We start from the raw sequence: 24261 nt of genomic DNA, 5'->3' as shown, positions 1-24261 counted from the left end.
TGATGTGGTTTAGCGTTAGCACCACTCAGTTCCAGTCTTTCGAGAATGATGGCGGCGGGTGGAGATGACGGGGGGGATCATTTGCTTACGGGTAAGCACGTCGGAAATTTTCAATGGAAATGACAAACTGACTGAGATTGAAGATAGAAAGCGAAGATCAAAATCAGCAACGGAGAGAAAACAGAAAAGAAAAGGGGCAGGAGGACGGAGTACAGCAGGCGAATGGATGTGTGTGTGTGCGTCTTCGATATTATTAGAATTTCGGCTTCGAATGAATCAAATTAATTATTATTGAATGGAAGGCAGAAGAATTGCCTGGCAGTGGCCTCAGGCGCCTGGGCGGCGCAAGGGCGTAACCCCATCGGGGTTAGCGTGAGACGGTTGTGACGCACCACTCCCGTCCATCACGCCATCTAGAACCATTCATCTTTTACCATACAGTACAACTGGACCACAGTACAACTCTCTCTCTCTTTATTGTCAGTTGTTCCTTTGTCTGCCAGTCTGACATCCCGTGTTCGATTAACCTTGATCCATGAATGATTGAGGATTCTCACCAGGACCACTAGGTACATACTCACGGATGTCGGAACTTCAGCATTCCCATTGACATCCCTCTCGGAGCCCCGGATTGAATTAACCCGACAAAGGAGTCAATGACCCGTGCAACATGTCTCAATTATAATCACTAGTGATTGGTTTCACTTTCCAAAACCCCTTCCTTATGGTAGACAATAGGAGCAATAATAGCATTAGTGACCTGGACAAGGCTTTTCATGAATAGGTCTCGCCTCATATTAAGGCACTAACTAGTAAGCCTTCGTTGCGTACCACGTGATTTGACCGACCCTCATAGTTGCATGTCCTACATAGTACAGAGTACTACACTACGGACAGCTTTAAAGCAGTCATTAGCGGTTTATAGAATATGTGCTCATAGGAGCTACGATTTAGATTAATACCTATACAAAGCACCCGGCATGGGCTTGGTTTTAGCCAGCGGCTATAGTTAGGGTTGAAAGAAAGATATATATATCTTACATAGATACATCGATGCACATTAGATACTTTACTGTTCTTATGCCTAGCATGTTAATGAGTAGTTTCACTTAGCCTAGAAATGTTGTTCTTTTACAGAGTGCAGGAGCTTGCATATATCTTCTGGGTCTATGCCCTTTCCTATACCGTACTGTGTATGTCTTATTGAATTAACGTGCATTATCCGTACAAAGAGACGGCTGGGTAGATTGAATGATGTGCAAACAAACCAAACAGAAGGGTCTACCAGCCTGTTCCTGTCTTGGCTTACCCATTCACAACCCGAGGATGCCGCCGCGGTCAACAACGCAATGAATTATGCTGCTTTAGACATGGGCTCAGTTATCATCTCATAATAGTCTCGTTCCAGAGGGACGATCTGACCACGTCGAGGATTTTGAAATCGATGACTTATATGCAGTTGCATGCCGGGGAGGAACAAACTCTCCGATGCGATACATTGGGTCAAAAAACTTAGACCAGTGATGTGTACCATGCCAGGACAAAGATTGTATATTGCACAATCCGGCTTTAACTTCTACCTCTGGAAACCAACGGGAAGACGAATGCTACAGGATTGAAGGTTTAAAAACGAGAAAAGCGCTGATTAAAGCTATCAAGCAGACTGGTGTTTAAGGGCTTTCTCTTATGCAGCTCGAATCTAAGAGTCTGTTGACTTGTGCTGCGGAGGAGTCCTCGGCTCCGCTTCCTTTCATTGACCCTAAACTTGACCAAATTTGGAAACTCATCGGAGAAGCGCTAGTCTACTCTCATAAATTGCAGCGAGGACTAACCTCCATGGTTTATGTTCAGTCCCACGTTTGGGCTTTTCAGGGACGCTCTCTTTGAGAGACATCATGTTATTAAACTAGACGCTTTGCGGTATCAGGTACTCATTATGCAAAATATGTGTTGCTTTTCCTGCGCTTGATCTGATCGAAAAAGGCCACAATCTTCGGCATGCCATTCCTAGGACTCTAGAACATCGCCTTGCGTATGAACTGCGCCAATTCAATAACGAATGGCCCTTGCTGGTTTCATCCATCAGTAATTCTATTCCCACAATGCCACAGTGAGCATGACTTACCATCATAGAGAAGTGATTCGCGCCGTGGGCCTTCTCAATGACAAGCTGACTCCCTGGGAAGAGATCTTCCCAGCCATTGCCAGAAAAGTCCCTTCTTTTCTCCGTCAAGAATTTTATTCCCTCCGTATCGTCCTTGTGAGGCATCAAGGGTGGCAAATTTGCATCATCCATAATACTAGTACAGGCCCAGATGAGGGAGACTTTGAGGCATTGAGAGTCCACGAGGGGCTCGGCCCAGTAATTGTGCAGGATATCGATGACCCCATTAAAGTGCGGAATCAACCAGTCAGGCTTCTTTGTGGCACGCCTCTTGCTCTCCTCCACATTAGGTTTCTTACCCAATTGGCCGAAGATGTTGAGCGAATCGCACATTTCGTAGAAGTGCTGTGGCAGTCGATCCAGGCCCCGGGGTGGAGGCGAGTCAATGAGGATAAGACTGCGAACCTCTTCTCCTTCGCCACTGAGTATCTGCGCAAGTCGATAGGCGAGAATCCCTCCCGCCGACCATCCACCGAGGTGGTAGGGGCCGGTTGGTCGGCGTCGACGCAGTTCATTCAGGTATCCCTCGATGAGATCGCCAAGCGAGCAGTGAGAGAGCTTCGAGGGGTCCTTGATGTATGGAGAGTTGAGCGCAATAACACAAGTGTCTTTATCGATTCGAGGAAGCGAAGCGTAGGATGTGGCAGAGCCTGACCCATCTGGGAGGAGGAATAAAGTTCTGCTACAGGTTTTCGGAGAGCCCTGGAGGACAACTGAGGTAGCCTGGCGGACAGTTTGAATCTGTTCCATGGTGTCACTGTCCTGCGATGAGATGGGAGTACCATCTACTCTGTCCTCAAAAAGCGAAACTCGTTCGACCGGGCTTGGGCTCCTACTTGACGTTTCTGCCGCAATTGAACTCGAGCTTGAGTCGTCTGTGAGGAACGATGTTAAGCCTGCCATGGTTGGGCTATCGAGGAAGACGGAATCTAGTTAGAAACTATCCAGGCCCAACTCTTCACGAAATCTGCTGACGATGACGAGGGAGAGTAGCAAGTCAATGTCCATATCGGGAAAGACGACGTCATCGATGAGATCCGCAACGGATATTCCGGCATCTTCGGATATGATCTGAAGAGCTGTAAGGAGGTCACCAATAGCTGCCTCTACTTGACTACATATCTTATCGATTGTTAAGCCCGTCAGCATCATCCGGTGCTGGTGGTGAATCCGGCGTGCGGTGGTTATGTAAAAGAGCTGACAAAGCGAGATATCCGCGTACCATCGAAGAAATTCCAACATTGTGTTGAGATTTGCTGCAGAGATGAAGCATTCCTGGCCTAGACTGCCACCAAACTGGCCATGTGCGCATCGGTTTCACAGTTGGACTTTTCGTGAACCTGTGCATCCTCCCTTTGTCAGACTGCACTGGCCATTGCCATTATTATAGTTCCAATAGTAAGGTGCTCAAGGGAAGCCCAAGACCCTCTCCCACCCGATCCAAAATACCGCGTCGATGCGTAAAAGGGCAAATCGAATGATATCTAGACTTTTTGCGTGCAAACGAAATACCATTCTCGCCCGATCAAGAGTCTGCCTGTGCCGCCTGTATTCTTCCCTAGGATATGTGCCTTCAGAACCACATAGTTGGTGAGCGGTAACCGTCAGAAGGAACAGAAGATTCATGATACAAGCAAAGGATGTTTTCAACCCTGTTCTGGTCAGTATACAGGCCTTATGAAGACATTTCATGTCACACATACAAGGTGCCCAGAATGCCTGGTAGTGTGCCGGCTGTAGGCTCGATATAAGGCTCAGCGCTGCATCTGACTCAGCCGACGCCGTCTGGCGAATCTGCGATCGTGCGGCATGCCACTCTTCATTTCGCTCTAGCTCGGAGGAAAGGTGATCCACATTGTGAAAGGGGCGGAGCAGTGCACGGAGGATTAGAATCTTTACAGATTGATAGGCGATGTGGAGAGACGCTGAGTCATCTGATGCTTGTTTACACCCGGGCGTCGGTTCCATGGCTAGGGATAAAGGTAGGTCAGTATACCATGTTGTGAGGTCTTGCATAAGAGGACGAGCGCTAGAGATTGTCAAACTAAAGTCTTTGCAGAGGGTGGACAATGAACGTAAGGAACTAAAGATAGGTCAGTTCACGTGGCCTCTTAAAGTGAAGATACAAGGGTTCCTTGAAGGCTATCCCAAGGCGATAGCTTACTAAAGACTTGTCAGAACTTTGTCCAGTATTGTGGTGAGCCTGGAGAATTCGATTGCATATGAATAAGTAGTACCACTGGTAGTGTCCCCAGGTTCAACATCGCTCGAATCCAATTCAGTAATGAGCCAATTATCCTTTGAGATGTGGCTTGGTCTGCCAAAGCTAAAGGCAAGCCATTTGTCTAGGGCGAATACCGCCCACGATAGACGACGACGGGTACGGACCTCATTTGATGGTAGGTTCCACATGGTAGGGTCTAGATGTAGACCAAGTGTTTGTGCCATTGACACAGTCATACCGAGAAGCGTCCACTTCTCTGCGCTGTCAAGCAACAAAGGATTCAGAGGTGGGTGCAATAGGAGGATGAGTGCTGCTTGCAAAGACTGAACTGTAGGTTGGGATATGGCATTATTGAGTTCGCTCCAGGCAATTTTGAATAAGACTTGCGGCGACGGAGGACTGTAAACGAACTCGATACATAAGTAGTCATCGAACGTCGTAAAGGGCTGAGTGATCAAGTATATCGCCGCTAGGAGATGTGCCGACGCGGCTCGTGGCGCTGGCAGGCTATCCTCAGACAAGATAGGAAATTGCCGGTTGATGAAACGCGAAAACCTGATGGTACGTTAGTGGCGATAGAATGCTGGCTCGAACTCAACCAACTCACAATTTGATCAGTCGTTCCCCAATCTCTGGAGCAACGATTTGCGATAATTCGGGCAACGCTTCCTCAGCAAATAGTGCTTCCAGGCTACTTGCGGCCTTCGACTCGTTGCTCAACTCGGGCTTCGACAACAAAAATTGCACTGGCATCTCTGCATCCTGCACTGAACGTATAGCAAGCTTGGAAAATGGAAACTCTGCCCTTGCATCGAAACGATAGTGTCGAAGAACATAGGGATCCATATCACCGGTCAAACCACATAGCTGAGAAGACAATGATGGGTGGTTATCGAGGGAGGGGGGACCCAGAGCAGGATTCGGCTGTATAGGAGACAATCCCTGACCCTCATAAATACTGAGCATTAGCTCGTCCATGATTCCATGATCTCCGCTACCTAGGACAGAGGTAGGCGGATCTTCAAGCCCTCGCACCAAGCTCACATCATATAACTGCTCGACAACCCTAGGAATACGGTCAGGCACCCGACGCAAACCCGGTTCATACGCCTGGTCTGCTTGGAGAGGTTTCGGTATATCCGAGTGGGTCACCGTTGACTGGATTTGAAGATCCGGGACGTCTGGAGTTCTTGTGCTTTCCGGCATGACTGGTGTGACGCTGTGCATGAAAACCCAAGCCGGGAAGGGCGAAGCGTCGTTGAATCAGTCTATTGCTGCTTCGTTTATACCTCCCCACACCTCCTATCTGCGGTTCCTGATAAGGCGTTTTGCGGGGAAGCGATACGAGGTTGTGGATGCCGATCGCGACGTTCCTATCAAAGTGGGTTTCGATGCCACCAATGGAAAGCGATGCCGCTGCCGGTCCACTATATCCATGAAGTCCTCTTTAGGAATTCCTTCACGAGTGGAACACGATTGTGTCCGGTGACGGAAACGAGATTGTCAGAATATATCGCCACCGCGGAGACTGTCTGTTTGCAATTTTTACCACTTGACCCAAGTTCACATCCGCAAGATGGCTACAATCACGGAAGCAGAACACCTGATCACAGTCCAAACCTCTGCTAGGGGGGAGGGAAACGTGATACCGGAAAAGTACCTGAACGGTTTAGATGTTGAGTGGAAGGAGATGTGGACAAATCACGGGAAGAACATGGAAGGGGCTCACTTGGTAACTATCGAAGAATTTCGACGATGCCCTGAAAGATACAGCTTTACCTACCCAACGTGGACAGGTGAGTTCTGCCTATGGTTCTATATCGAAGGGTGTCACCTAACGTGTCTCGACCTCTCTCCACAGGCCCCGAAGTACATCATCTCCAAGATTACCAGGTCCCCGTCTCAAATCCCGAGGGATTGATCACCTGTCGCGTCTACACACCAGCTGGGCCAGGTCCATTCCCAGTACACCTAAATTTCCACGGAGGTGGCTGGGTACTTGGAGGCCTACAATCCGAAGCCGCCTGGTGCCGAAGCATCTGCAATGGGTCATCTATCGTCGTCATCGATGTGGATTATCGACTTGCGCCAGAACATCAGTATCCTATCGCGCTGTATGACTGCTGGGCTGCGGTAAGATGGGCACATACCAACGCACAAAGTCTCAACGTTGATCCCAACGCCATATCAATCGGAGGACTGTCGTCAGGTGGATTAATCACAGCTGTTCTTGCCCACTTTGCGCGCGACTGCTTCCCCCCTCTCGAACTCAAACTTCAACTAATGGTCGTGCCCGCGACCGATATGCGCTACGTACCGCTGGCTATACCTAATGCTGAGCCTCTCACCACAGAAAGTTGCCCGTACCCTAGTGCCATATTCTGCGCTGATCTACCCTGGTCCCCACTCGCTCGGGAGTCCTGGTTCCTGAATTACTACATTGGCACGGACGAAGAGGTCCGTTCCAAGGTCCTTTCAGATTGGAGAATGACCCCTGTTCTCTCACCCTCTATGAAGGGTCTCGCCCCGGCACACATTGTCACGGCCGAGTTTGATGTAGAAAGGGATGAAGCTGAGTACTATGGGCAGTTACTTCGTGAGGCAGGGAATCAAGTAACCATGAAAAGGTACGCAGGTGTGCCACATGCATTCGCCCATTACAATCATCCCACTCGGGGGCTGAGCAAGAGTCGAGAGTTCATCAGGGATACGATAAAGCTTCTTTCAGAGGTACACGGTACTGATAAAAGGAACCAGGTGGCGTAGGTCATTGCGGGATCAATGTCTTGGATGCTATAGCTGTTAGAAATGAATATATAAGCTATGGCAAATGAATGTACCATAGAAAGCATTGTGATGTGTATGATAAATTGGGTCTTGGACAATATCTAGCGAAATGGTACAACTGGTACTCGTGATGCTTGAAGAGGAAGAAGAAGAAGATGATGATGATGTTCGGACCAAGTCCACAACCCTAGACTTCTCATCCACACCTCAACCCCAAGCCCACTCTCTGGGGCCTGCCCTCCAACCCCTAGAAAAGGAGTCGAAGAGCTGAACAACATTGGCCACATACCTAGCTTGGTCTGCGACCAAAAAACAAAGCGTCGGAAATCATATCCAGAACCTTGATTGTGAGATCCACGATGGTTGGTAGGATATCTTTAGGGCGAGAATGCGCCGCGTCTGGAGAATGCAAGGGCTGCAGCCATCGATTCGAGATACAGTAAAACACTGTTATAAGCAAGCCCGATATAGAGAATCTACGCGTTATAAGCTATTTAATTAGGTGTCTTAAATCAATTACCATACAAAATTCCTTAAAACCCCAATACAGGGAGATTTACTATTCTGTCTAATTCCCTATACAAAATTACTTTAAGAGAGTAAAGTGGATTCTCTTAACCAATTATGCATTTTTAAAAATATATAAAGATCACGTAGTCTATTACTTTTTAGTATTTTTGAACTTAAAATCTTACGCGTACAATATATGAACAACTAAAATATATACGTTTCTCTACTACACTATACCTTACTATTACAATACCCTTTAACTATGTAGAAAGATCAATTAATATACAATATAAATTATATGTATTTCTTAAAATCCGAATTCCTACTAGTCTATATAGATATTTCAATACAAGCAATCCCCCGATATAACCAATTTAGGTAGCCAGGTCAATTGATTGCTTATTAAGGGGCTTTACTGTATTGCATCCCTTGCAGATCTGAAGCTTATGATCGAGCCCATGTGGCATAGCCGATCAGATTAAAGTGCACTCGGCTTATTCAAGCAATTTACGAGTCATGTCCGGGTCGCCTAAAATACAGGAATGTCGGCAAAGCTGGAGCGATCTGCGAGCCCCTTGCTGCATTCACATCGGGATCCGGAATTGCAGTCCCGGGGATCTGTTGGGTATAAGCTTTGCGGATGGAAAAGCTTTCCGTGGTATCCCTTACTATTTTGGATAATGTTATCTTTGTGTTTACGACGCTCGGGGCTTGGCCGTGTCATGGCTTCGTGCCTCGTGGTCCCACTTTGGCAGTGATAGCAGTCAATGACTTCTATGTACAATGTTTTCAAGTTGATGTTTGTGGAAACGGCGGCTCTGAGCCCAATACACTCTCTCTGGAAGCCTCGTGGTAGGACTATCGAATGATCAAGGAATATGTAGCAGATAGGCATATATATCAAGATGATATTAAACCACCAGGTAATGTGTTCGAGAATGGACAATAACTTTGCTTTAGATAGTATATGGCTTTTGTCATAGTTACCACGAATTGACGTTGTTTGACCGAGTCAGCAACCGAATCTGTAGAGTGAGCCTTTTATGTGTTTATAAATCAACTTCATATATCAGGGCATGATCAAATATATCATCACACTCAGTTCCTATGCTGTTATAGTGGGATTTAGCTTTGAACACATTTAGTGCCGTAGCATAGAACACATTTAGTGCCGTAGCATAGAACAACATATATTCTCTGCATCGACGGATGTTCCCTAAAGTGTTGTTAATTGCCTATATGTATTCATATATATATTATAATAATATTTGTGTGCTCTCTATTGGTTTTATTTCCCCGTTTTCTTTTTTTTTTTGCTGAAGGAATATCAATGTAAGCTAGTTGTATTTGGTAGCATTGAAAGACGCGCATGCAAATATATATATAAGAATACCATCACTCAGGAAACATATTTGCATATGATACGACAGGCCACATCAGATTGTGACATTAGACACTAATTAAATAGGAGACTTATTACAAAATTATCCTACAAGAATCAATGTAGGCCTGTAGTGGCTGGACTTACCAACCAGCAAGCATATATCAAGCGACACACATACACAATGTCTCACTTGCGTCATGAGTTTTTGATTCTCGTTAGCTTACAGAATGAGAGATATGGTGCAGTTCACGAAGAACAGGAGTTCAAACGCCTGATGGTCTACGAGTGTTGAAGAAGTTGCTCTAACGAAGAGCTGGATGCCAAACTCTTGTGAATTACGAATGATCTTTACAATCGAGCAGAGCAATGGCAAATTAAACGACTTTATTATGGATTAAGACCATTCAGTCACTTGCCCTCGCGTAATCACGAAGGGATACAAATTAAAAGAGCCACAGAAAGTATAAGGGGAAAATAAAAGAGAGACACCCAAAACAAGCCAAGCTCAAAACCATAATCTTCGACGGCACTGCCCAAATTCGCCTATCGAGACAAGGCGGGGATAGCACCGGTAAGAGCGGAAACTGAATCCAGAAGGCTAGGGAAAGAAGGACTATCCGGGCAGTTGTCAGACGCGGTGCAGAATCACACCTGCAGTCTATTTTAGTATTCTGTTATAAGCTTGGCAATAGTTTCAGACCAAGACTTACCTGTCCACTTGGACCCTTAGAGCTGCCTGGCTTCTCATAGCATGACCAGGAAACGGGCCAGTCCTCAGTGCAGGTCCCTCTGGGCCTGAGCTCAGAGCATCCAACTGCTCCGCCTAGTATGGCATAACCCTGACCATACCCATTAACCCCCACTGGACAGCAGTAGTCCTTAATAATTGTCTCATCCTCGCCCTGGCCATGCTGGCCATGCTGGCCATCACCACCCTCCTGGCCCTGAGGAGCTGCTGCGGTAGCATAGGCGAAAGCGAGGATCGCAGCGACGGTAGTGAGCTTCATTTTGAATGAATGTGAGAGGCTTGTTTAACCGAGTGGTTGAAGAGAATGATTGGATGGATGAAGTAAAGAGTGTTTGAGTGAATGACTTGAGAGGCTTGATGATGAATTATCGATTCGGGATGACGAGCTCGCCCTTTATATAGCTTTTGGAGGAGCTTAGATTTGCCCATCTGTTATACTGTTTCAGTAGAAGATACTCGATAGTATGCCTCTGCATTCCAGGAGCCAGCGTACGGTGTCTGAGCGCACGAAGGTAGTACATTCCTTACAGATCTACCTATCCAGGTACTCCGTACGACACACATATTCCCTCGAGCCATAGTGGATGCATAGAGTCCCTGGATTCTCCTGAGTCAGAATTCAAAGAAGGGGCATTCTGTGATAGCCTTGGTGTTCTTGCTCAAGGTACAGCATGTAGCTCAAGATTTGTTGTGGTCTAAGACATTTCACAGCTTTGAGACTTAACTTTACTGTTTCATTAAACCTGTTACTCACACCGATAGATTCTATAGACTATTCAATACTGGTTTGAACCCAAGGTTGAAACTTGTATTTCCCCTGGTTCCTAGACTAGACTGCTTTTCGGCTACCCATCTACGAGATAGTTGAACCATTCTTCATACCCGTAGTTTCCCCAAAGTTTGAGACAGTATCAAAGGGTGTACAATCGAAAGGGCTATCTCTGTAGCCCATTGAATATCCAATCCCTACATTTGCAAACTGCGCGAGTAAAGTCAAAGAGTGAGGCGATGGAATGATAAAGGAGCATTTACAGATGTAGATCTGGATATTTCCAGAGTTCATGCAAGAGGATTCCCCTGTATCTAACAAGCCTACATTACATTCATGAAGGATCGCTAGTCAGGGGAAGACAAGGGGGCTGTGATCCTCAAGCTCTTGGGATGAGTTTAGTAAAGCTTTAGGCACGAAATTCCTCAATGTAAGGTTAGATATGATAGTATTCATACATTTCAGTTTGGATTTGAATTCATAAGGGTACGGGCCTGGCTACTGAGAGAATGCTAACAGAGGTTTACAACATTTAGTGATCTACAAAGCCCTCAATAGTATAATAACGCATTGGTTGCGCAGGTATACACGAGGACAGTGATTTTTGATACATGGATGCACTTCTATTCAATAAAACCGATTACTGAAGGGTTGAAAGTTGTTCATTAGTTAATCATAATTTGTTCTAGTATGCTCTTGTTCAGCTATGTATGAAATGTAAGTAGTTTAGATCGAGATATCTTTTCTCTCAGCCGAAGGCTGGGATGCTTTAAGCCTCGTGTGAGATAAGCGATGTATGGAATGCGGGTCGTATAAATGTATCGGAAATCTTTTCAGTCAGCCAGAGCTTGTGAGACTCTGAGTCCCTTGTAGAATAAGCGATGTGCTTACCCTAATGGCATCTCTCTGCCTTTTCCTTTATTTCCCTACGCAAAATCGATACTCCCTTCCTCTTTTGTTTTTATGTTTCCCCCTCTCGTCTTTCCTTTTGATATATATTATGTAGTCTTACAAGTGCTCACAGGGATATGGTAGAAAAGTGGTCAATTGCCTCGTGTACAATTGCCGAGGTCTCAGATTAGAGTAAGGAATGAGAAGATCGGAGACCCACCCAGCAGCAGCACTAAACAATAGATCTAGCAGGGGCAAGCTATTGTCCCCAGATCTGCATGATAGGAAATGTAGGGCATGCGGGAAAACTCTCCGATCTATTCGCTTAGCCGGTCGATCATCCCAATTGGCTGGGTTCGGGACGCATATCTCAAAAGGTTCGGCCGAAACCCCAGGTTGGCTAAATGAATATGCTGATCCTTGTGGATATTTTGTATATCGTTTCCTTTTACGAAACTATGTAACCAGTTGCAGAGTACGGAGTATCTACAGTACAATCGGGCCCTTTTTGGCCGTAGTGGGTCGGAATGGTTCCACCTACGATCTTGAAGCGAGCCGCTCCACAGGGATGAACACGATCTTTTACACCCAGTCTCAGATTTATACGTACTGGATCCACTCTAGCCGAAATTAGCTCAGTCTCTGTAGGAATATCTTTAAATCTCAGCTTCGCTTGCTTCATACCACAGATAATAGAAATCCGATGGGTCCAATCACGGTAGACTGGCCGTAGTGGTTTAGGGCATGCGGCAAGGAGAAATTGTCATGCCTGAAGGCCCCAACAATTCACATCAATGCTCGTTGGATGCGAGAGCTGAATCTGCATGAGCTGCTCTCAGACAAGGCCATGGGGGGGAGCTCATCGGACAATTATCTCATCGTGTAGAGTCCGCCATCGCAGAATCCCTAGGAATGGTGGAACAAATGTTGCAACTCCCAGTCCGTCAATCTCTTATTTATTTACCAAGTTTCTTGTTTACGGTCTCGATATCTCGTCCCTGTAATGTGGCATGTACCCATGTCCTTACTGATACTGGTACAGTTAGTTGAAGATACTTCCCGTCTCTGTAGAATACATACAAATGAGCCCTATACTATGGATATTCCGGTGTCGTGGATGTTCTGTCTATATTGTTGACTCTTTCCGATCACCCTGAAGAGCTACAAGTCCTTATCTGTCAGATACGGCGATATTTCTTTTCAGATGGTAGTGTCACTAGTTCATGTGTGATATAATTCATGTTAATGATTCCACATGCATGAGAAGTTTAGTAACACTGGTCACGGTCCTAGAGGAAGATCAGGCGGGGCGGGTGACTCATGGTAAAGCGCCCAAATTGAAACGGACGATAGTGGCCGTGGACTCTGCGTATGTGTTGAAAGATAAAATTCTAATAGAGGCCTAGTCTTGTAGCCTGGATGACCTGCATGGAGCCCACGAAAGTTTTCCTTATTAGTCTGTGTTTGATGATAGCGGGAAGGGCCCTTTTAACACCGTAGTCAATATCCAGCAACTACAATATAGAATTTATTCATAAAAGAAATGCTATAATATTGATACAAAACTATATGTATGAGAAAAAAAAGAATAAAAGAATAAAAATAAAAGAGAAAGGTTGACCCATTCCACGAGGTGCTTGCACACACGTAATTGATAAAATATATATAAAACGATGCTTCACCAAATCCCCAATAAGCAGCACGAAAAGACCAAAATATTCTAGAAATCTTAATAACAAACCACGCCATTTATGCCTGCATCCTCAACGTCCCCAAAATCTCCTTAGTCTTCTCTAATACTCCCCAAAAGTAGCGTAGACCTTCCCAGATCCAGTCGAAGTCATGGCACAGAGATAATACCAGCTGCGGCTATAGTGCCCGAACCAAGTGTGCTTGCAGGAATGTCTTTCTCGGAGGAGGAGGGCGGGGATTGGCTCGTGCCAGGATGAAGTATTGTGTACACAAAGTAGAAAATGGTTCTTGTCTCAAGGCAGTTTGCAAAGTAAAACGATTGGTGTTCGTTACATCTACTAGTGTTGTCTTCCATGTCGGTCGCTCGCTCGTGTATTGATTCCAATCGAATCTCCTCGGTGCTGACTCGATGACTGCGTGGAAAGAGGCGTGAGAGAGTTAGATTTCGCCTCGCTTCGTGGTATATATTCCAGAGATTCTTTTTGGAGAGATGCTAATAAGTATCCATATTATCTCGTACTGGCTGTGGGGTTGATATAATCTTCCATCATCCGTGGACTCTGGTGCGGGTACGAAAACTTAACCATGGGTTTTGGATGGGTCCCAGTGGATCTCCCGTTAGTGACCCAAGTTTGCTTATCTGTACGTCTGATTTATGTAAAGAGGGTTTATGAGCATATTCAACTTTGTCATTAACATCCACGTGAACGAGATAGCCCAAGACCAGTATCGCAAGCATTATGGTTTAACACCTCAAACACCCGCAGTCTTACCACAAGAATACAACAAGGAAACTCGACAAAGAACCCATAACTCTGTCCATGATAGAAATAAACGGTTAATAAATCAAATTCGCCACGAGAATGCCCATATCTCTAACCTAAGCTATCCTAGTTTCTGTACAAGGCGGATATCCAATGGCAAAAGACATAGTCCCTTGACTATCCTCCATAAACCATCCAGCTCACCGAGGCCATCCAGCCACACGCGAAGAAGAACGTCACAATCGAGGCCCCGGCCCGATCACCAGTCGTGATCGGCTTCGGCGTACCGGTCTGTTGATCCTTGTGACCCGAGCCTGCGCTGGGATTACTCTTGCTGGTGCCACCGGTCTCCGCCGTTAAGGGTGCTTGGTGCTCTTTCTTGTGAGCGATCATGGTGGACGACAAGACACTCAGCGCACTCATGTCCGACTCCAGCGATTTTGAACCATCCCACTTGTCCTGCTTGTACCAGCTTCGTCCACAGTCGGTCTTGGAGTCGCCACCAGAGCACTGCTTTGCTGCTGCTTGTGCTGAGGCTTGGATCTTGGGGAGGATCTGGTCTTGTGTAAACGGAGCAATGGTAGTGGTGAAGGTCAACCAAGAAGACAGAAAACCTTTGAAGCAATCTTGGTTACGGTCGCACATCATGCTCTGCTCACACGAAATCTCCGACATGATGTCGCCACCGTATTCATGGGGGAAGAACTTGGCTATGGTGGTACCGAGCAAGCCATCGATAGCTTCTTTCCACTTCTCACCTCCATCGGTCTACTTTTGGTTAGCGATGTAGCCACCTTTCTGGTAGTGAATGGCCCAGAGGGCATAACAAGGGAACACACCAAATTGTACATGTACGCAGCTCCGCTCAGGTAAGTGCCGTAATTGTATGTCCATTGCAGATCCCCATGATCCTTGCAGTTTGCCTCAGAAGTAGTCGTATCGGCAATGTTCCAGTCAGCCGTCTTCAGCAGCGGCGTAGTAGCACTCCAATCCCAGATCTTCTCCGCCCAGTCAATATAGGTTTGATTCTTGGTGTAGCGACCGAGACGAGCAGCGAGTTGGAATAGACCTCCGTTCGAGATAGCGTTCTTCGTCGTATACCCGGCTTGATACGGCCAAATCTGCCAACGGAGACCCCCATCGCAGCTGGAGGTATCCCAGCGCGGGACCTGGGTATTGAAAACACCTTGTGCCAGTGACAACCACGACGAGTCGTCATCCTTCTCGGGAAAGTTCAGTTCAGCAGCGGTCATGGCGGCCAGCCCCCAGAAGACCTGATCATCGTTTCCAAGATAGTTGCTGTAGTTGGCAGGAAAGTAGTCGTCATGGCCTTTCTGCCAGAGCATTCCTTGCGTGGTCACCTCGTTGTAGGATGTGTCGCCCGTCCAGAACCAGTATTGTATTAGGGTCATGAACATTGCGCCGCCTTCCCACCAGGTATCGGGGAGCTTTCCTGGGGTCTGACCCGACTCGTTTCCATGGTAATAGCTCATCATATTGTAGGCCGCTGTCGCTGCTGCGGACTTGATCGATTCTAAGAATAGATGGCGCGGTTAGTATGAGATGAGAGATGTACAAGGAATATTGGAGTCGACGCTCGAACAATATGGCGCAGAATGTAACAGCTTACGCTCATCTTGAATGTCAAGTTGAATCGCGACTCCCCGGGCCGCAAAGAATACGGTCAGAAATATCGCGTATAACCAGTCTGGCGGCATTATCGTTCTGGAATCGGGGCAAGACTGCAATCATTGAAAGATGGGTGAGGACAACATTAAGTTGACAAGAAGCCTGAGAGAGGGGTGCGATAGTGAAGCAAGACGGGTGGTTGGAGGGGTCTGTAGCATGCGGAAATGCCCTGGAATGGACGGAAAGGGTGATCTTTCTGTCATGCTAACTGACCCATGACGAAAGCAACAGGAAGAGAAAAAAAAAAGGGATCACAGTGCAATAACAGCACAATAGCAATGGCTGGGAAACAAAGGGTCGCAAGAACTCTGATTTTTGGAAGGGGTAACAGAATCTTACGCAAGGGATGGTGGTAACTCTCTTCATTATTGAGTCTCTGCTGTATAAGTGCATTATGCACACTACACATCCTTAAATCTGCCAAGAATCAAGCTGCCGAACGTCAACTGCTATATTTAACGCGTTTGGAAGCACGACGGAATTCAAGTGGTAGCGACAAACAGGTGGAAGGAGAACCACTCAAGAACTACTACTACTACTACTACTACTACTACTACTACTACTACCACCACCACCACCACCACCACCACCACTAATACTACTCTAAGTAGCTCTGCTTTCCTTTCGTTTTGAAAAGGTAACATTCTGCTTAGCTCACGTTCAGCTACTAGTAGGTAAAATGGCAAACCGCTATATACAAGTACTCTTGTATACTTGCTTTATGACTTTCCATGTTCATCTTATTGTGTTATGAATGGTGCACAGCTTAGTCATCCTCAATATCTAGTGACTTATGCATTCTATTTGGGTAAGTGTTCAACATCATCCTTCAGTACCCGAGCCACACCTATGCCGGATATGTCTACATGGACTCTTTATGGCCAATCCAAACTAGCAAATACACATTACTGCAGAGCTTTGGCCCAACGGCATCCGGATATAAAATTCGTCAGTATCCATCCCGGCCTCGTGAAGACGAATCTTGGGACAGAGTTCATGTCGGATTCCAATTTTCTTGTTTCGGCGGCTCTCAAGTTTGCGATGAGATTTACAGCCGTCAATGTTCGCGAAGGTGCATTTAACTCTGTCTGGGCTGCCACCAATCCCGCTGCAGAGTCTGGGGTTTTATATTACCCTGTGGGGGGAACTGTTATCTATACCAGCACCCCTCTTACGATACTACGTTATGCCGGGATCTTGCGTTGGATAACGGCATATCGGTGGAGGACTTGGTAAAATGGAATCCAAGCATTGAGAAAGACATGAACAACTGCACCGTCTGGTCGGCTTACAGTTACTGCGTAAAGAAGTAAAATAGCACTTGTGAGTATTGAGTCCGCACATGGGACAGACAGCAAGGCTGACCGTGGACATAGCAACTCAGTTTACCTGGACTTACTGTCTGCGTATTGATGCCACGGAGGCTGGCACAGTTTCTGAGTGTAATTACTTCACCTCAATCGACGGTTATGATGCCGGAGGTATGTATTCCATTAACCCATCTAGAATCCCAATTAACCACTAGAACCAGACTACACGTGTGCTGATATGGCTTACACCTACGGGGTGAAATTGGACGATTTTTGGCTTGGAATACCTGGCTGTTAGGCGACTGTGACACCGCTCTGTGGGCTAACCTGAGTAGAACTGCTAGCCGTGCTGTTTGTATTGGCGTGGGCTCCAAGAGTGCTGCTGCCACTACCACGATTAGCACTGGATCTGAAACAGCCACCAGCACCACAGTGTTCATGGGCCCCACTCAAACTGGAGTTGTGTCTGGATGTCAGCTCTTCCATACTGTGGTAGACGGTGACGACTTCCCGTCGATCGAGAGCGATTATGGTATCACTCTAGCTCAGTTCTACCAATTGAACCCGAGTATTGGCAGCACCTGCAATACCCTCTGGTTGGGCTACGCGTACTGTGTGAAGGGGCCGAGCTCATCTGCCACGGCCACGGCTATTTCCTCAACTGCGAGTCCGAACGGTCACACGCAGGCAGGAACTGTCTCCAATTGCAATCTATACCACACCGTTGTGAGTGGTGATTCATGCGATCATATCGAGATAACGTATGGGATCAGCTTTGCGCAACTGTATGAGTGGAACCCTGCGATTGGCTCGAACTGTGAGACTTTGAGAGTTGGCTATTCTATTTGCGTGGCAGCCCTATCTATAAATGCGCCCACGTAACATGGGATTGCATCTGACTGTAATCGGTACTATACTGTGGTGAGTGGGGATTCGTGCGACCATATTGAAACAATGTATGGAATCACATTCGCACAGCTGTATAGATGGAACCCCGCCATTGGATCTAACTGTCAGACTTTGGGAGTTGGGTACTCGGTTTGCGTTCGGGTTTCCTCCTAGGTATCTTATGGGGACGGTAAACGGTATTCATCTGGCTCCTAATCAGGGGAATGAGACCGTAGTTGTACGCCTAGAAGACAAATGAATTGCGATCAAATAGACCGAGTGCTAAGCTTCAGAACACGATGAAGCGCGTCATTATCGTTATATCATTAGCAATACACTTGAGAGACCTACTGGATATGATGTATACAAACACTCCTTTTAGGGCTCCAAGTTCTTGATAATACCCTTAGTAAGCGCTGCCTGCCTGCCTGCCCTAGCTCTAGACGAACGAACTAGCAATTTTAGACATATTTAAGCCATTGCCTTTCAATCTTTCCCAAATTCAGGACATCGACTGCATAAAAAGATATTGAGTTAGTTTGTTTTAGGTATCAATCACATAAAATGTAGGGAGTTATCATTGTTGTCACATGATTGTATCTTCGCCTCGCCCCTTCTGCCCTCTTAGTCCTTACCCATCTTTTCTACAACCACCGATCGCCTAAACCTACAATGAACACAACGAGAATCTTTCTCCCTATCTGCAACCAACTCAGGCTTCACACCTCCTGTAGCCTTCGCCTCGTCGGTCGCTTCCCCACTGATATCGGTCGCACTTTATATCCCGCCACACGCCAGTATTCCCACAAGGTGCGAACGACAATGAATATTTCCGACAATGATCGGCCTCATAAGCTATCGAAACGGGTCCCTACAATGGAAACAAATTTTAATCACGCCAACCGACTGGAACGACTCCTCCAAAAGGACCGATTTAAAACCTGGGGCTTTGTGATTTATCGCTGCACATATCGAAGCGACTCCGACTGGAACAGATTCATGACTCGACTTCTCTCCCATGTTACCGAGTATCTGGAGTTCTACAACGGCCTGGATCTACTAGACAGCTTTGCCCCTACAGTCTTCGAAGACCAATCCTTTGACGGCGCGACTACCACTCTTCTACGCAAGCATTTTCAAGAGTGGGCTGCAACAGCACCGCAAGTGGAGCAGGCAAATGATCATTCTCGCTTCCCACAATCGGATCGGTATCGCCTCTTCCTCATGGTGGACCAGGAGGCTTTGGAATCAGTTCTGAGTGTATCCGACCCGGAATGCAGGTCTGAAACTGGATTCGTGCGTTTGGTAAACGGGGTATGGAAGCCGGAGGAACCGGACGAGGAGGAATTGGAGGAGCTTGAAATATCGGACCCGTCGGAGCTTGAGATACATGAACCGTTAGAGGGGTGTGCTTTGGAGGATGTCGGCTGGATGAAAGTGTCCTATGAAGACGCAGAGACGCGAGCCTTCCTGAAAATCGGGGATAACGTAGACTGGTCATCGTATTACCAGCGTCCTCCGTGCATTGTGACATGGATCTAACGTTCATATTTAAAAGAGATGACGGTTCTTGCTGATTAAAAATGTGTGTGTATGTTTCGTTATGTTTGCATCTTTGGTTCGAGCCATTGTTATTATTTGCTGCAAGAGATGAGATACTCCATGTCCCCGTTCTTCAGGCCATATCCCTCTAACAGCTGGTCAGCAAATATCACAGTGGACAATAATGGCAGTCTCCGCATTGGACATAACTTTGGATGGGTTATTATCATTGTGGATAATCCCAGGCGCGCGAGGATGTGTATTCCATATTCGACGGTATCTAGCTAACATTTGGTTGTCGCTGAACCCTTTCCCAGACTCTGCGGCAAATGTCCGCTTACCCTCTGCATCTGGATTAGTGAGTAATCCGCATGGAAGATGTTTGCTGTGAAGCTTCCACAACTTCGCTTCAGTATTACAGACCAATACTAGGATAATTCTTGAGGCGTCGGCGTATCTTCCAAATCCACCAGAAGCTGACATTGGTATTGTGGGCTGTAATCGAAAACATGCGGATATTTTATGAAGCACTGGCCTTGACCACACACCTCAGTGATCGACTTTTTGAACCTTGGTATTTGCCCCATAGGCCGAGACGTATGATGGGTCATCAACGAAGTAGTCCGATACTTGGTACCTTATACACACTCTGGCTTGCCAAATCCCCCGAATAAGAAACTATACTTCGAATATCTACACATGTTGTGAAAACCGCCAAGTTCATTCACGGGCACTGGCTGTCTCAGGAGGGAGAGTGCTTTTGCCCCCTCTGCAGTCTTACTCTTTCCGTCAAAGGATGGTCTCTAGCTTCTTTTCAGGAATAATTGGTACTGTGCGCTTGGAGCCAATACCATATCTTCTTCCGCATCCTTCGTCATACCCTTGTTGTACATGTGGACGTAGTGAATACAGCTTGGTGCTATATCGTTGTAGACCCCGTTCTCCTCCTAATTGGGTAACTGAAGCGCAGACTGCGGGGTTAGACCTATTTTCGAGCAGGATAGACGGAGAGGGACTGCAGGTGGATGGCGCAGTGCGAGCACTGCCTTTGACTTGCCGTCTTGGCTCCAACTCTACTATCGGAGATTTCCTCTGCACATCATCAGACCCAGCCAATCAAAGACAAATAGAACGGCGAAACGAAGTCATTCAAAGTACAGGCTAGCAGATATTAGCCGAGCTATAAGCGTAGTGACCCGGAATATTCTTGGCGCCAAGTATAAACTACATAAGGCAGAAATACAACTTGTTCAACGTATGTAGAGAAACGACAAAGACCGTCTGACGGATCTTGGGCATTTAAAGATAACGGTCACTTCCCCTTGGGAAGATAGCAAATATAATATTTTCACTCAACTTGGATTTTTGTTTAGGATTCCGTACATCAGATATTCAGCAGGAGGTTCCCCGCAGTCTAATTGATTCCAACCGTGCCGATCGGTTAGGCACCAGGACGACCTAATGCAAGGCCCCCAACACTGTCTGTACTGCAAGGAGAAATCAAAATGCAGATCTAGCATCTACGGGGTCAACCCGTGTGATTCAATCTAGTCTTATGCGATGTAAGGCATTTCCGAGACCATGACGGGGCCTGTTCGTGGTTGAATATTGGTGTTTTCCTGCCGGGAGTAAGGCCCCCTAATGTTGGCTCCCTGTAGATCTTGGGGTAGCACCAAGAAACGTATCTTATGTATTATCACTGTTATGTATAGATATTTCTATATGGATATATGTAACATGTGTATAGAATACTATCACTTGTAACTTGGCGAGCGGCCTTCACGGGCAACCTCTGCGCACCGGTGGGCTGTGTCAAGGACTCGAGCCTCCGTAGCGAGATCACCATCCTACATGGATTGTGTAGAGGATATTCAGGACTGATCCTGGCTTTTGGTAGAGGATGGTATGCACGGCGAGACACGGGCTCTCAGAATCAGCTGCGACGCTATGACTTGAAAAACACTGCTTGGCGTTCTCAAGGAACAGATATAAATAAGGGCTTTTGGGCAGTCCTTCCTTCTCAGTCCATACTCACTTCACTTTCTATTTCGAAAACAATCCAAGTCTTCTCTTACTTATTTCTGTGGAAACTACTTTCCTATCAAGTCTACCATCATGCACTTTCAAGCTCTCCCCATTCTCGCCGCCATGCTGGCACTTCCTGCCCTTATCATGGGTGAGCCGGATTGCCCTTACGGTGGTTATTGGACATGGAGTCACGAAGAGGCGAGAAGTGCAGCCGCCCATGGAATCGACAAATGGTGTAACAACATCGCCCCTTCCACGTTCAAAGGTGGACAAGAGGTGACGCAGTGCCTTGAGGTCGATTACGATCCGAAGAATGTTAATTTGTGGATGAAAAATGACAACTCGGGCGATAAGGTTCTCTCGATAGACCAGTGCAAAAAGTTGCTCAAGAAGATTGTCGATAGTTGTCCTGCGGGTGGTTCTGATCGTACCTTGGATGGCTGGGCACCACAGTAAGTTCTACTATAAGTACAGGAAACGGCTGGGGCTAATTTATTTTCCAGAGCGAAGCCTGGAGGGGCCTGTTGGGTCTAGATCCCAGGTATACATGACGACGCACCGATGATAGTATCGTCAGAGTGCCGAATCCTGGTATTTAGGAACTCAAGAGACGCTTTGGGGGTAGGTAGGAGAGATATGGATATCCGTGGAGGCGGTGGTTTATGTATGGGCAGCCGATTGTTCTGGGCGGGTGGCTAGTTGAGTTCCACATCAATCTAGAGTTGAATCCGATATGTCCAACTTCAAACTTCCTTTTATACATATGCTAGAACTATTGATCCTTTTGTATCTGATTCTCGACCCCTGCCTGACACTTTGATGCTGAAGCAATGCTCAAACCAGAGAGCATGAAGAAGACCGTAGCCTCTTACTGACTAAGGCTAAGGTACACTTGGCTCGGGTTACTACAGCTGAATAGAGGCGGCAACAGACAGTTTCAATTATTTAGTATAGGTCACCGAAAGTGAGCACGAAAAGGGCCTCAACGGACTAAGATGAGAAACACGCATCATAGAGTATCCTGCATCATCCCAAGGCAAATTATGTCAAAGTTTCAGACAAAAATGCAAGGCTTTAATTATAAAATTACTAACAGGTACCGGGAACAAAATAGAGCAATTAGTTGGCTTGAGCAGCTAACTAAGACAGCACCACAAGCGGTTAGAAGGAGCAACTTAGGAAATTGAGAATTAAGTACAAGCGGCCTATTCTCTACCCAAGATGTATCAGGTTCATCCCTGAAAACCACATGGATCCCTTCTTCACACGCTCACAGCTTCACCTGGCCACTAGATCCAGTCGAGAGTCTTCCAATAGTCTGCAATCGAGTGTGGTCCCCAAGTTACCTTGTCCGCGCCACTACGAACCACCTGGATCCTCGCATACTGCGATCCCTTGAACAAGTATGTCTCGCCATCGACTTTAGCGTTAGGAACGGGGAATGGCGGCATCGACTGAATCAAAGCCTGCCTGCGTAAGACCCGGCCACTCATCAACCAGCTTCGCAGGGCCATAGGTGATCTTGTCGTTAGCGACATCAATTCGAACATATTTCGTTCCCCTGAAAAGATAGGCTTCATCCTTTCCACCCGGAACAGACATTGCGGCATCGATAGTATCGAAACCGGCATCGGAAAGGCTCTTCCAGTGAGGTGGCTTATGTTGATTGATACATTTATTTTTTCTATCTAATTCTCTACACATAAAGAAATAATACATACGACCATAGGGTGCGGAGAACAGGGCTTGCCGTCCGCTTAGCTGTACTTTAAGTAGTGGAAGACTGAAGAGCAGGTTGCCATATCTCGGAGTAATTGTAAGATCACAAGCTTCGTCCTGGATAGTGGCTGGTTGACCTCTTTGAATGGATAATTCTTTGTTAGTTATATATACAGTCCAGAATAAACCCAGGAGGTGACAATCAACCTGGGATGGAATATTTGTGTGGGGAAATAGTGTCAAAGCAGATCTTTGAGGATGATATAAATGTATACTAAACTTTTAGAGCAGTCGGCATACTAGAGAATCCAGGTAGAGTCCGGTCTGGAGGTTCCAGAAGAAACTGTGGAAAATCATCTAATCGCGGAAGTAGTTGAGAGCAATAATTCTCAACAAGCAGTTAATGGCATTGTGCACATGCCCGCATAATAAGAGCTTGAAGCCCGTCACTAGTTTCTTCGTGAAGTATAGGAGGCACGTAACTCTCAAATTCCCCAGCGAAGGCTATCGCGTCGGATGCGTCACGGGAAAATCCCACACCGAAGACAAACATAGAAAGGCCCAAACACATGCTTTGGCACTCCAGGCACCTGAGGCGAATGAGGTTAAAGAGGCGAGGTTGATAGTACTCTGGAATAGTTCTCGGTCGATTACGGGGAGAATTAACGCTTATAGATGAGCTGTAGTATGCTGCCACATCGTCATTGACAGTACACACGTCCAGGAGTTCCAGAAACGTTGGTTACGGTGTCTGTGGGCTCATGTACTCAGGAGTATAGTATTTGCATGGAGTACAATGTCGGAACAGAGCCTCCAGTTTCACCGAACAGCCCAGGACCGACCGTACAAATTGCTGGGTGTCTGGGAGAATTGAAGCAGACTTCGAGTCAGGCCATCCGTCCTGGAGACCAGGCAGCCTCCCCTTGCCGGGCTATGCAAGAAGGCCTTATGGGTAGCACTACAGCTCTACGCAAACCATGGAATCCTACAGTGGGGGTCTAATTGGTCGAAACAAAGGTGAAAGCAGGTTAAAAGGGACGGGCAAGAAGTATGAATAGAGACATAGGCCTATGCACCGAGTCACTACATCTGCATCTCGCCTTTTGTACATACATAAGCACACCGTCTGCCCCGGAAGTGTGTTTATGAAAG

At 46.7% G+C, this 24261-nt stretch overlaps 7 protein-coding genes across 7 annotated transcripts; 4 read left to right on the top strand and 3 right to left on the bottom strand.

Moving 5' to 3' along the window:
- Positions 1-2015: 2015 nt before the first annotated feature.
- On the bottom strand, positions 2016-5594 carry F9C07_2060509 (uncharacterized protein; the record flags this gene model as incomplete). Its single annotated transcript, XM_071508649.1, has 7 exons — positions 2016-2069; positions 2126-3039; positions 3106-3444; positions 3486-3517; positions 3600-4247; positions 4329-4943; positions 4996-5594. 7 exons carry the CDS (start codon positions 5592-5594, stop codon positions 2016-2018), a joined length of 3201 nt encoding a protein of 1066 aa, XP_071365715.1.
- A 196-nt stretch (positions 5595-5790) lies between these two features.
- F9C07_1064737 (esterase/lipase) lies at positions 5791-7687 on the top strand. The gene is made up of 2 exons (XM_071507464.1): positions 5791-6184; positions 6250-7687. Exons 1-2 carry the CDS (start codon positions 5965-5967, stop codon positions 7152-7154), a joined length of 1125 nt encoding a protein of 374 aa, XP_071365714.1. The 5' UTR covers positions 5791-5964; the 3' UTR covers positions 7155-7687.
- Positions 7688-9697: 2010 nt separating this feature from the next.
- Positions 9698-10076, bottom strand: F9C07_963 (uncharacterized protein; the record flags this gene model as incomplete). Its single annotated transcript, XM_041288500.1, has 2 exons — positions 9698-9727; positions 9780-10076. 2 exons carry the CDS (start codon positions 10074-10076, stop codon positions 9698-9700), a joined length of 327 nt encoding a protein of 108 aa, XP_041140976.1.
- A 3723-nt stretch (positions 10077-13799) lies between these two features.
- F9C07_2279290 (putative glycosyl hydrolase) lies at positions 13800-15954 on the bottom strand. The gene is made up of 3 exons (XM_041288501.2): positions 15564-15954; positions 14773-15467; positions 13800-14701 (listed from the first exon to the last, which is right to left on the bottom strand). The coding sequence occupies exons 1-3, from the start codon at positions 15649-15651 to the stop codon at positions 14111-14113; spliced, it is 1374 nt and encodes a 457-aa protein (XP_041140977.1). The 5' UTR covers positions 15652-15954; the 3' UTR covers positions 13800-14110.
- Positions 15955-16202: 248 nt separating this feature from the next.
- F9C07_1064633 (uncharacterized protein) lies at positions 16203-17141 on the top strand. The gene is made up of 2 exons (XM_071507462.1): positions 16203-16945; positions 16999-17141. The coding sequence occupies exon 1, from the start codon at positions 16373-16375 to the stop codon at positions 16856-16858; it is 486 nt and encodes a 161-aa protein (XP_071365713.1). The 5' UTR covers positions 16203-16372; the 3' UTR covers positions 16859-16945; positions 16999-17141.
- A 1012-nt stretch (positions 17142-18153) lies between these two features.
- Positions 18154-19442, top strand: F9C07_1064635 (uncharacterized protein). The gene has a single exon (XM_071507463.1). The coding sequence runs from the start codon at positions 18493-18495 to the stop codon at positions 19360-19362; it is 870 nt and encodes a 289-aa protein (XP_071365712.1). The 5' UTR covers positions 18154-18492; the 3' UTR covers positions 19363-19442.
- Positions 19443-21422: 1980 nt separating this feature from the next.
- Positions 21423-22094, top strand: F9C07_2279288 (uncharacterized protein). Its single transcript, XM_041288489.2, has 2 exons — positions 21423-21842; positions 21894-22094. Exons 1-2 carry the CDS (start codon positions 21478-21480, stop codon positions 21922-21924), a joined length of 396 nt encoding a protein of 131 aa, XP_041140979.1. The 5' UTR covers positions 21423-21477; the 3' UTR covers positions 21925-22094.
- Positions 22095-24261: the final 2167 nt, after the last annotated feature.

This window comes from Aspergillus flavus, chromosome 1 (assembly GCF_009017415.1).
Source record: "Aspergillus flavus chromosome 1, complete sequence".
Classification (NCBI taxonomy): Eukaryota; Fungi; Ascomycota; class Eurotiomycetes; order Eurotiales; family Aspergillaceae; genus Aspergillus; species Aspergillus flavus.
The sequence above is the reverse complement of the archived record's forward strand: the minus strand, read 5'-3'. Positions and strand labels throughout refer to the sequence as shown.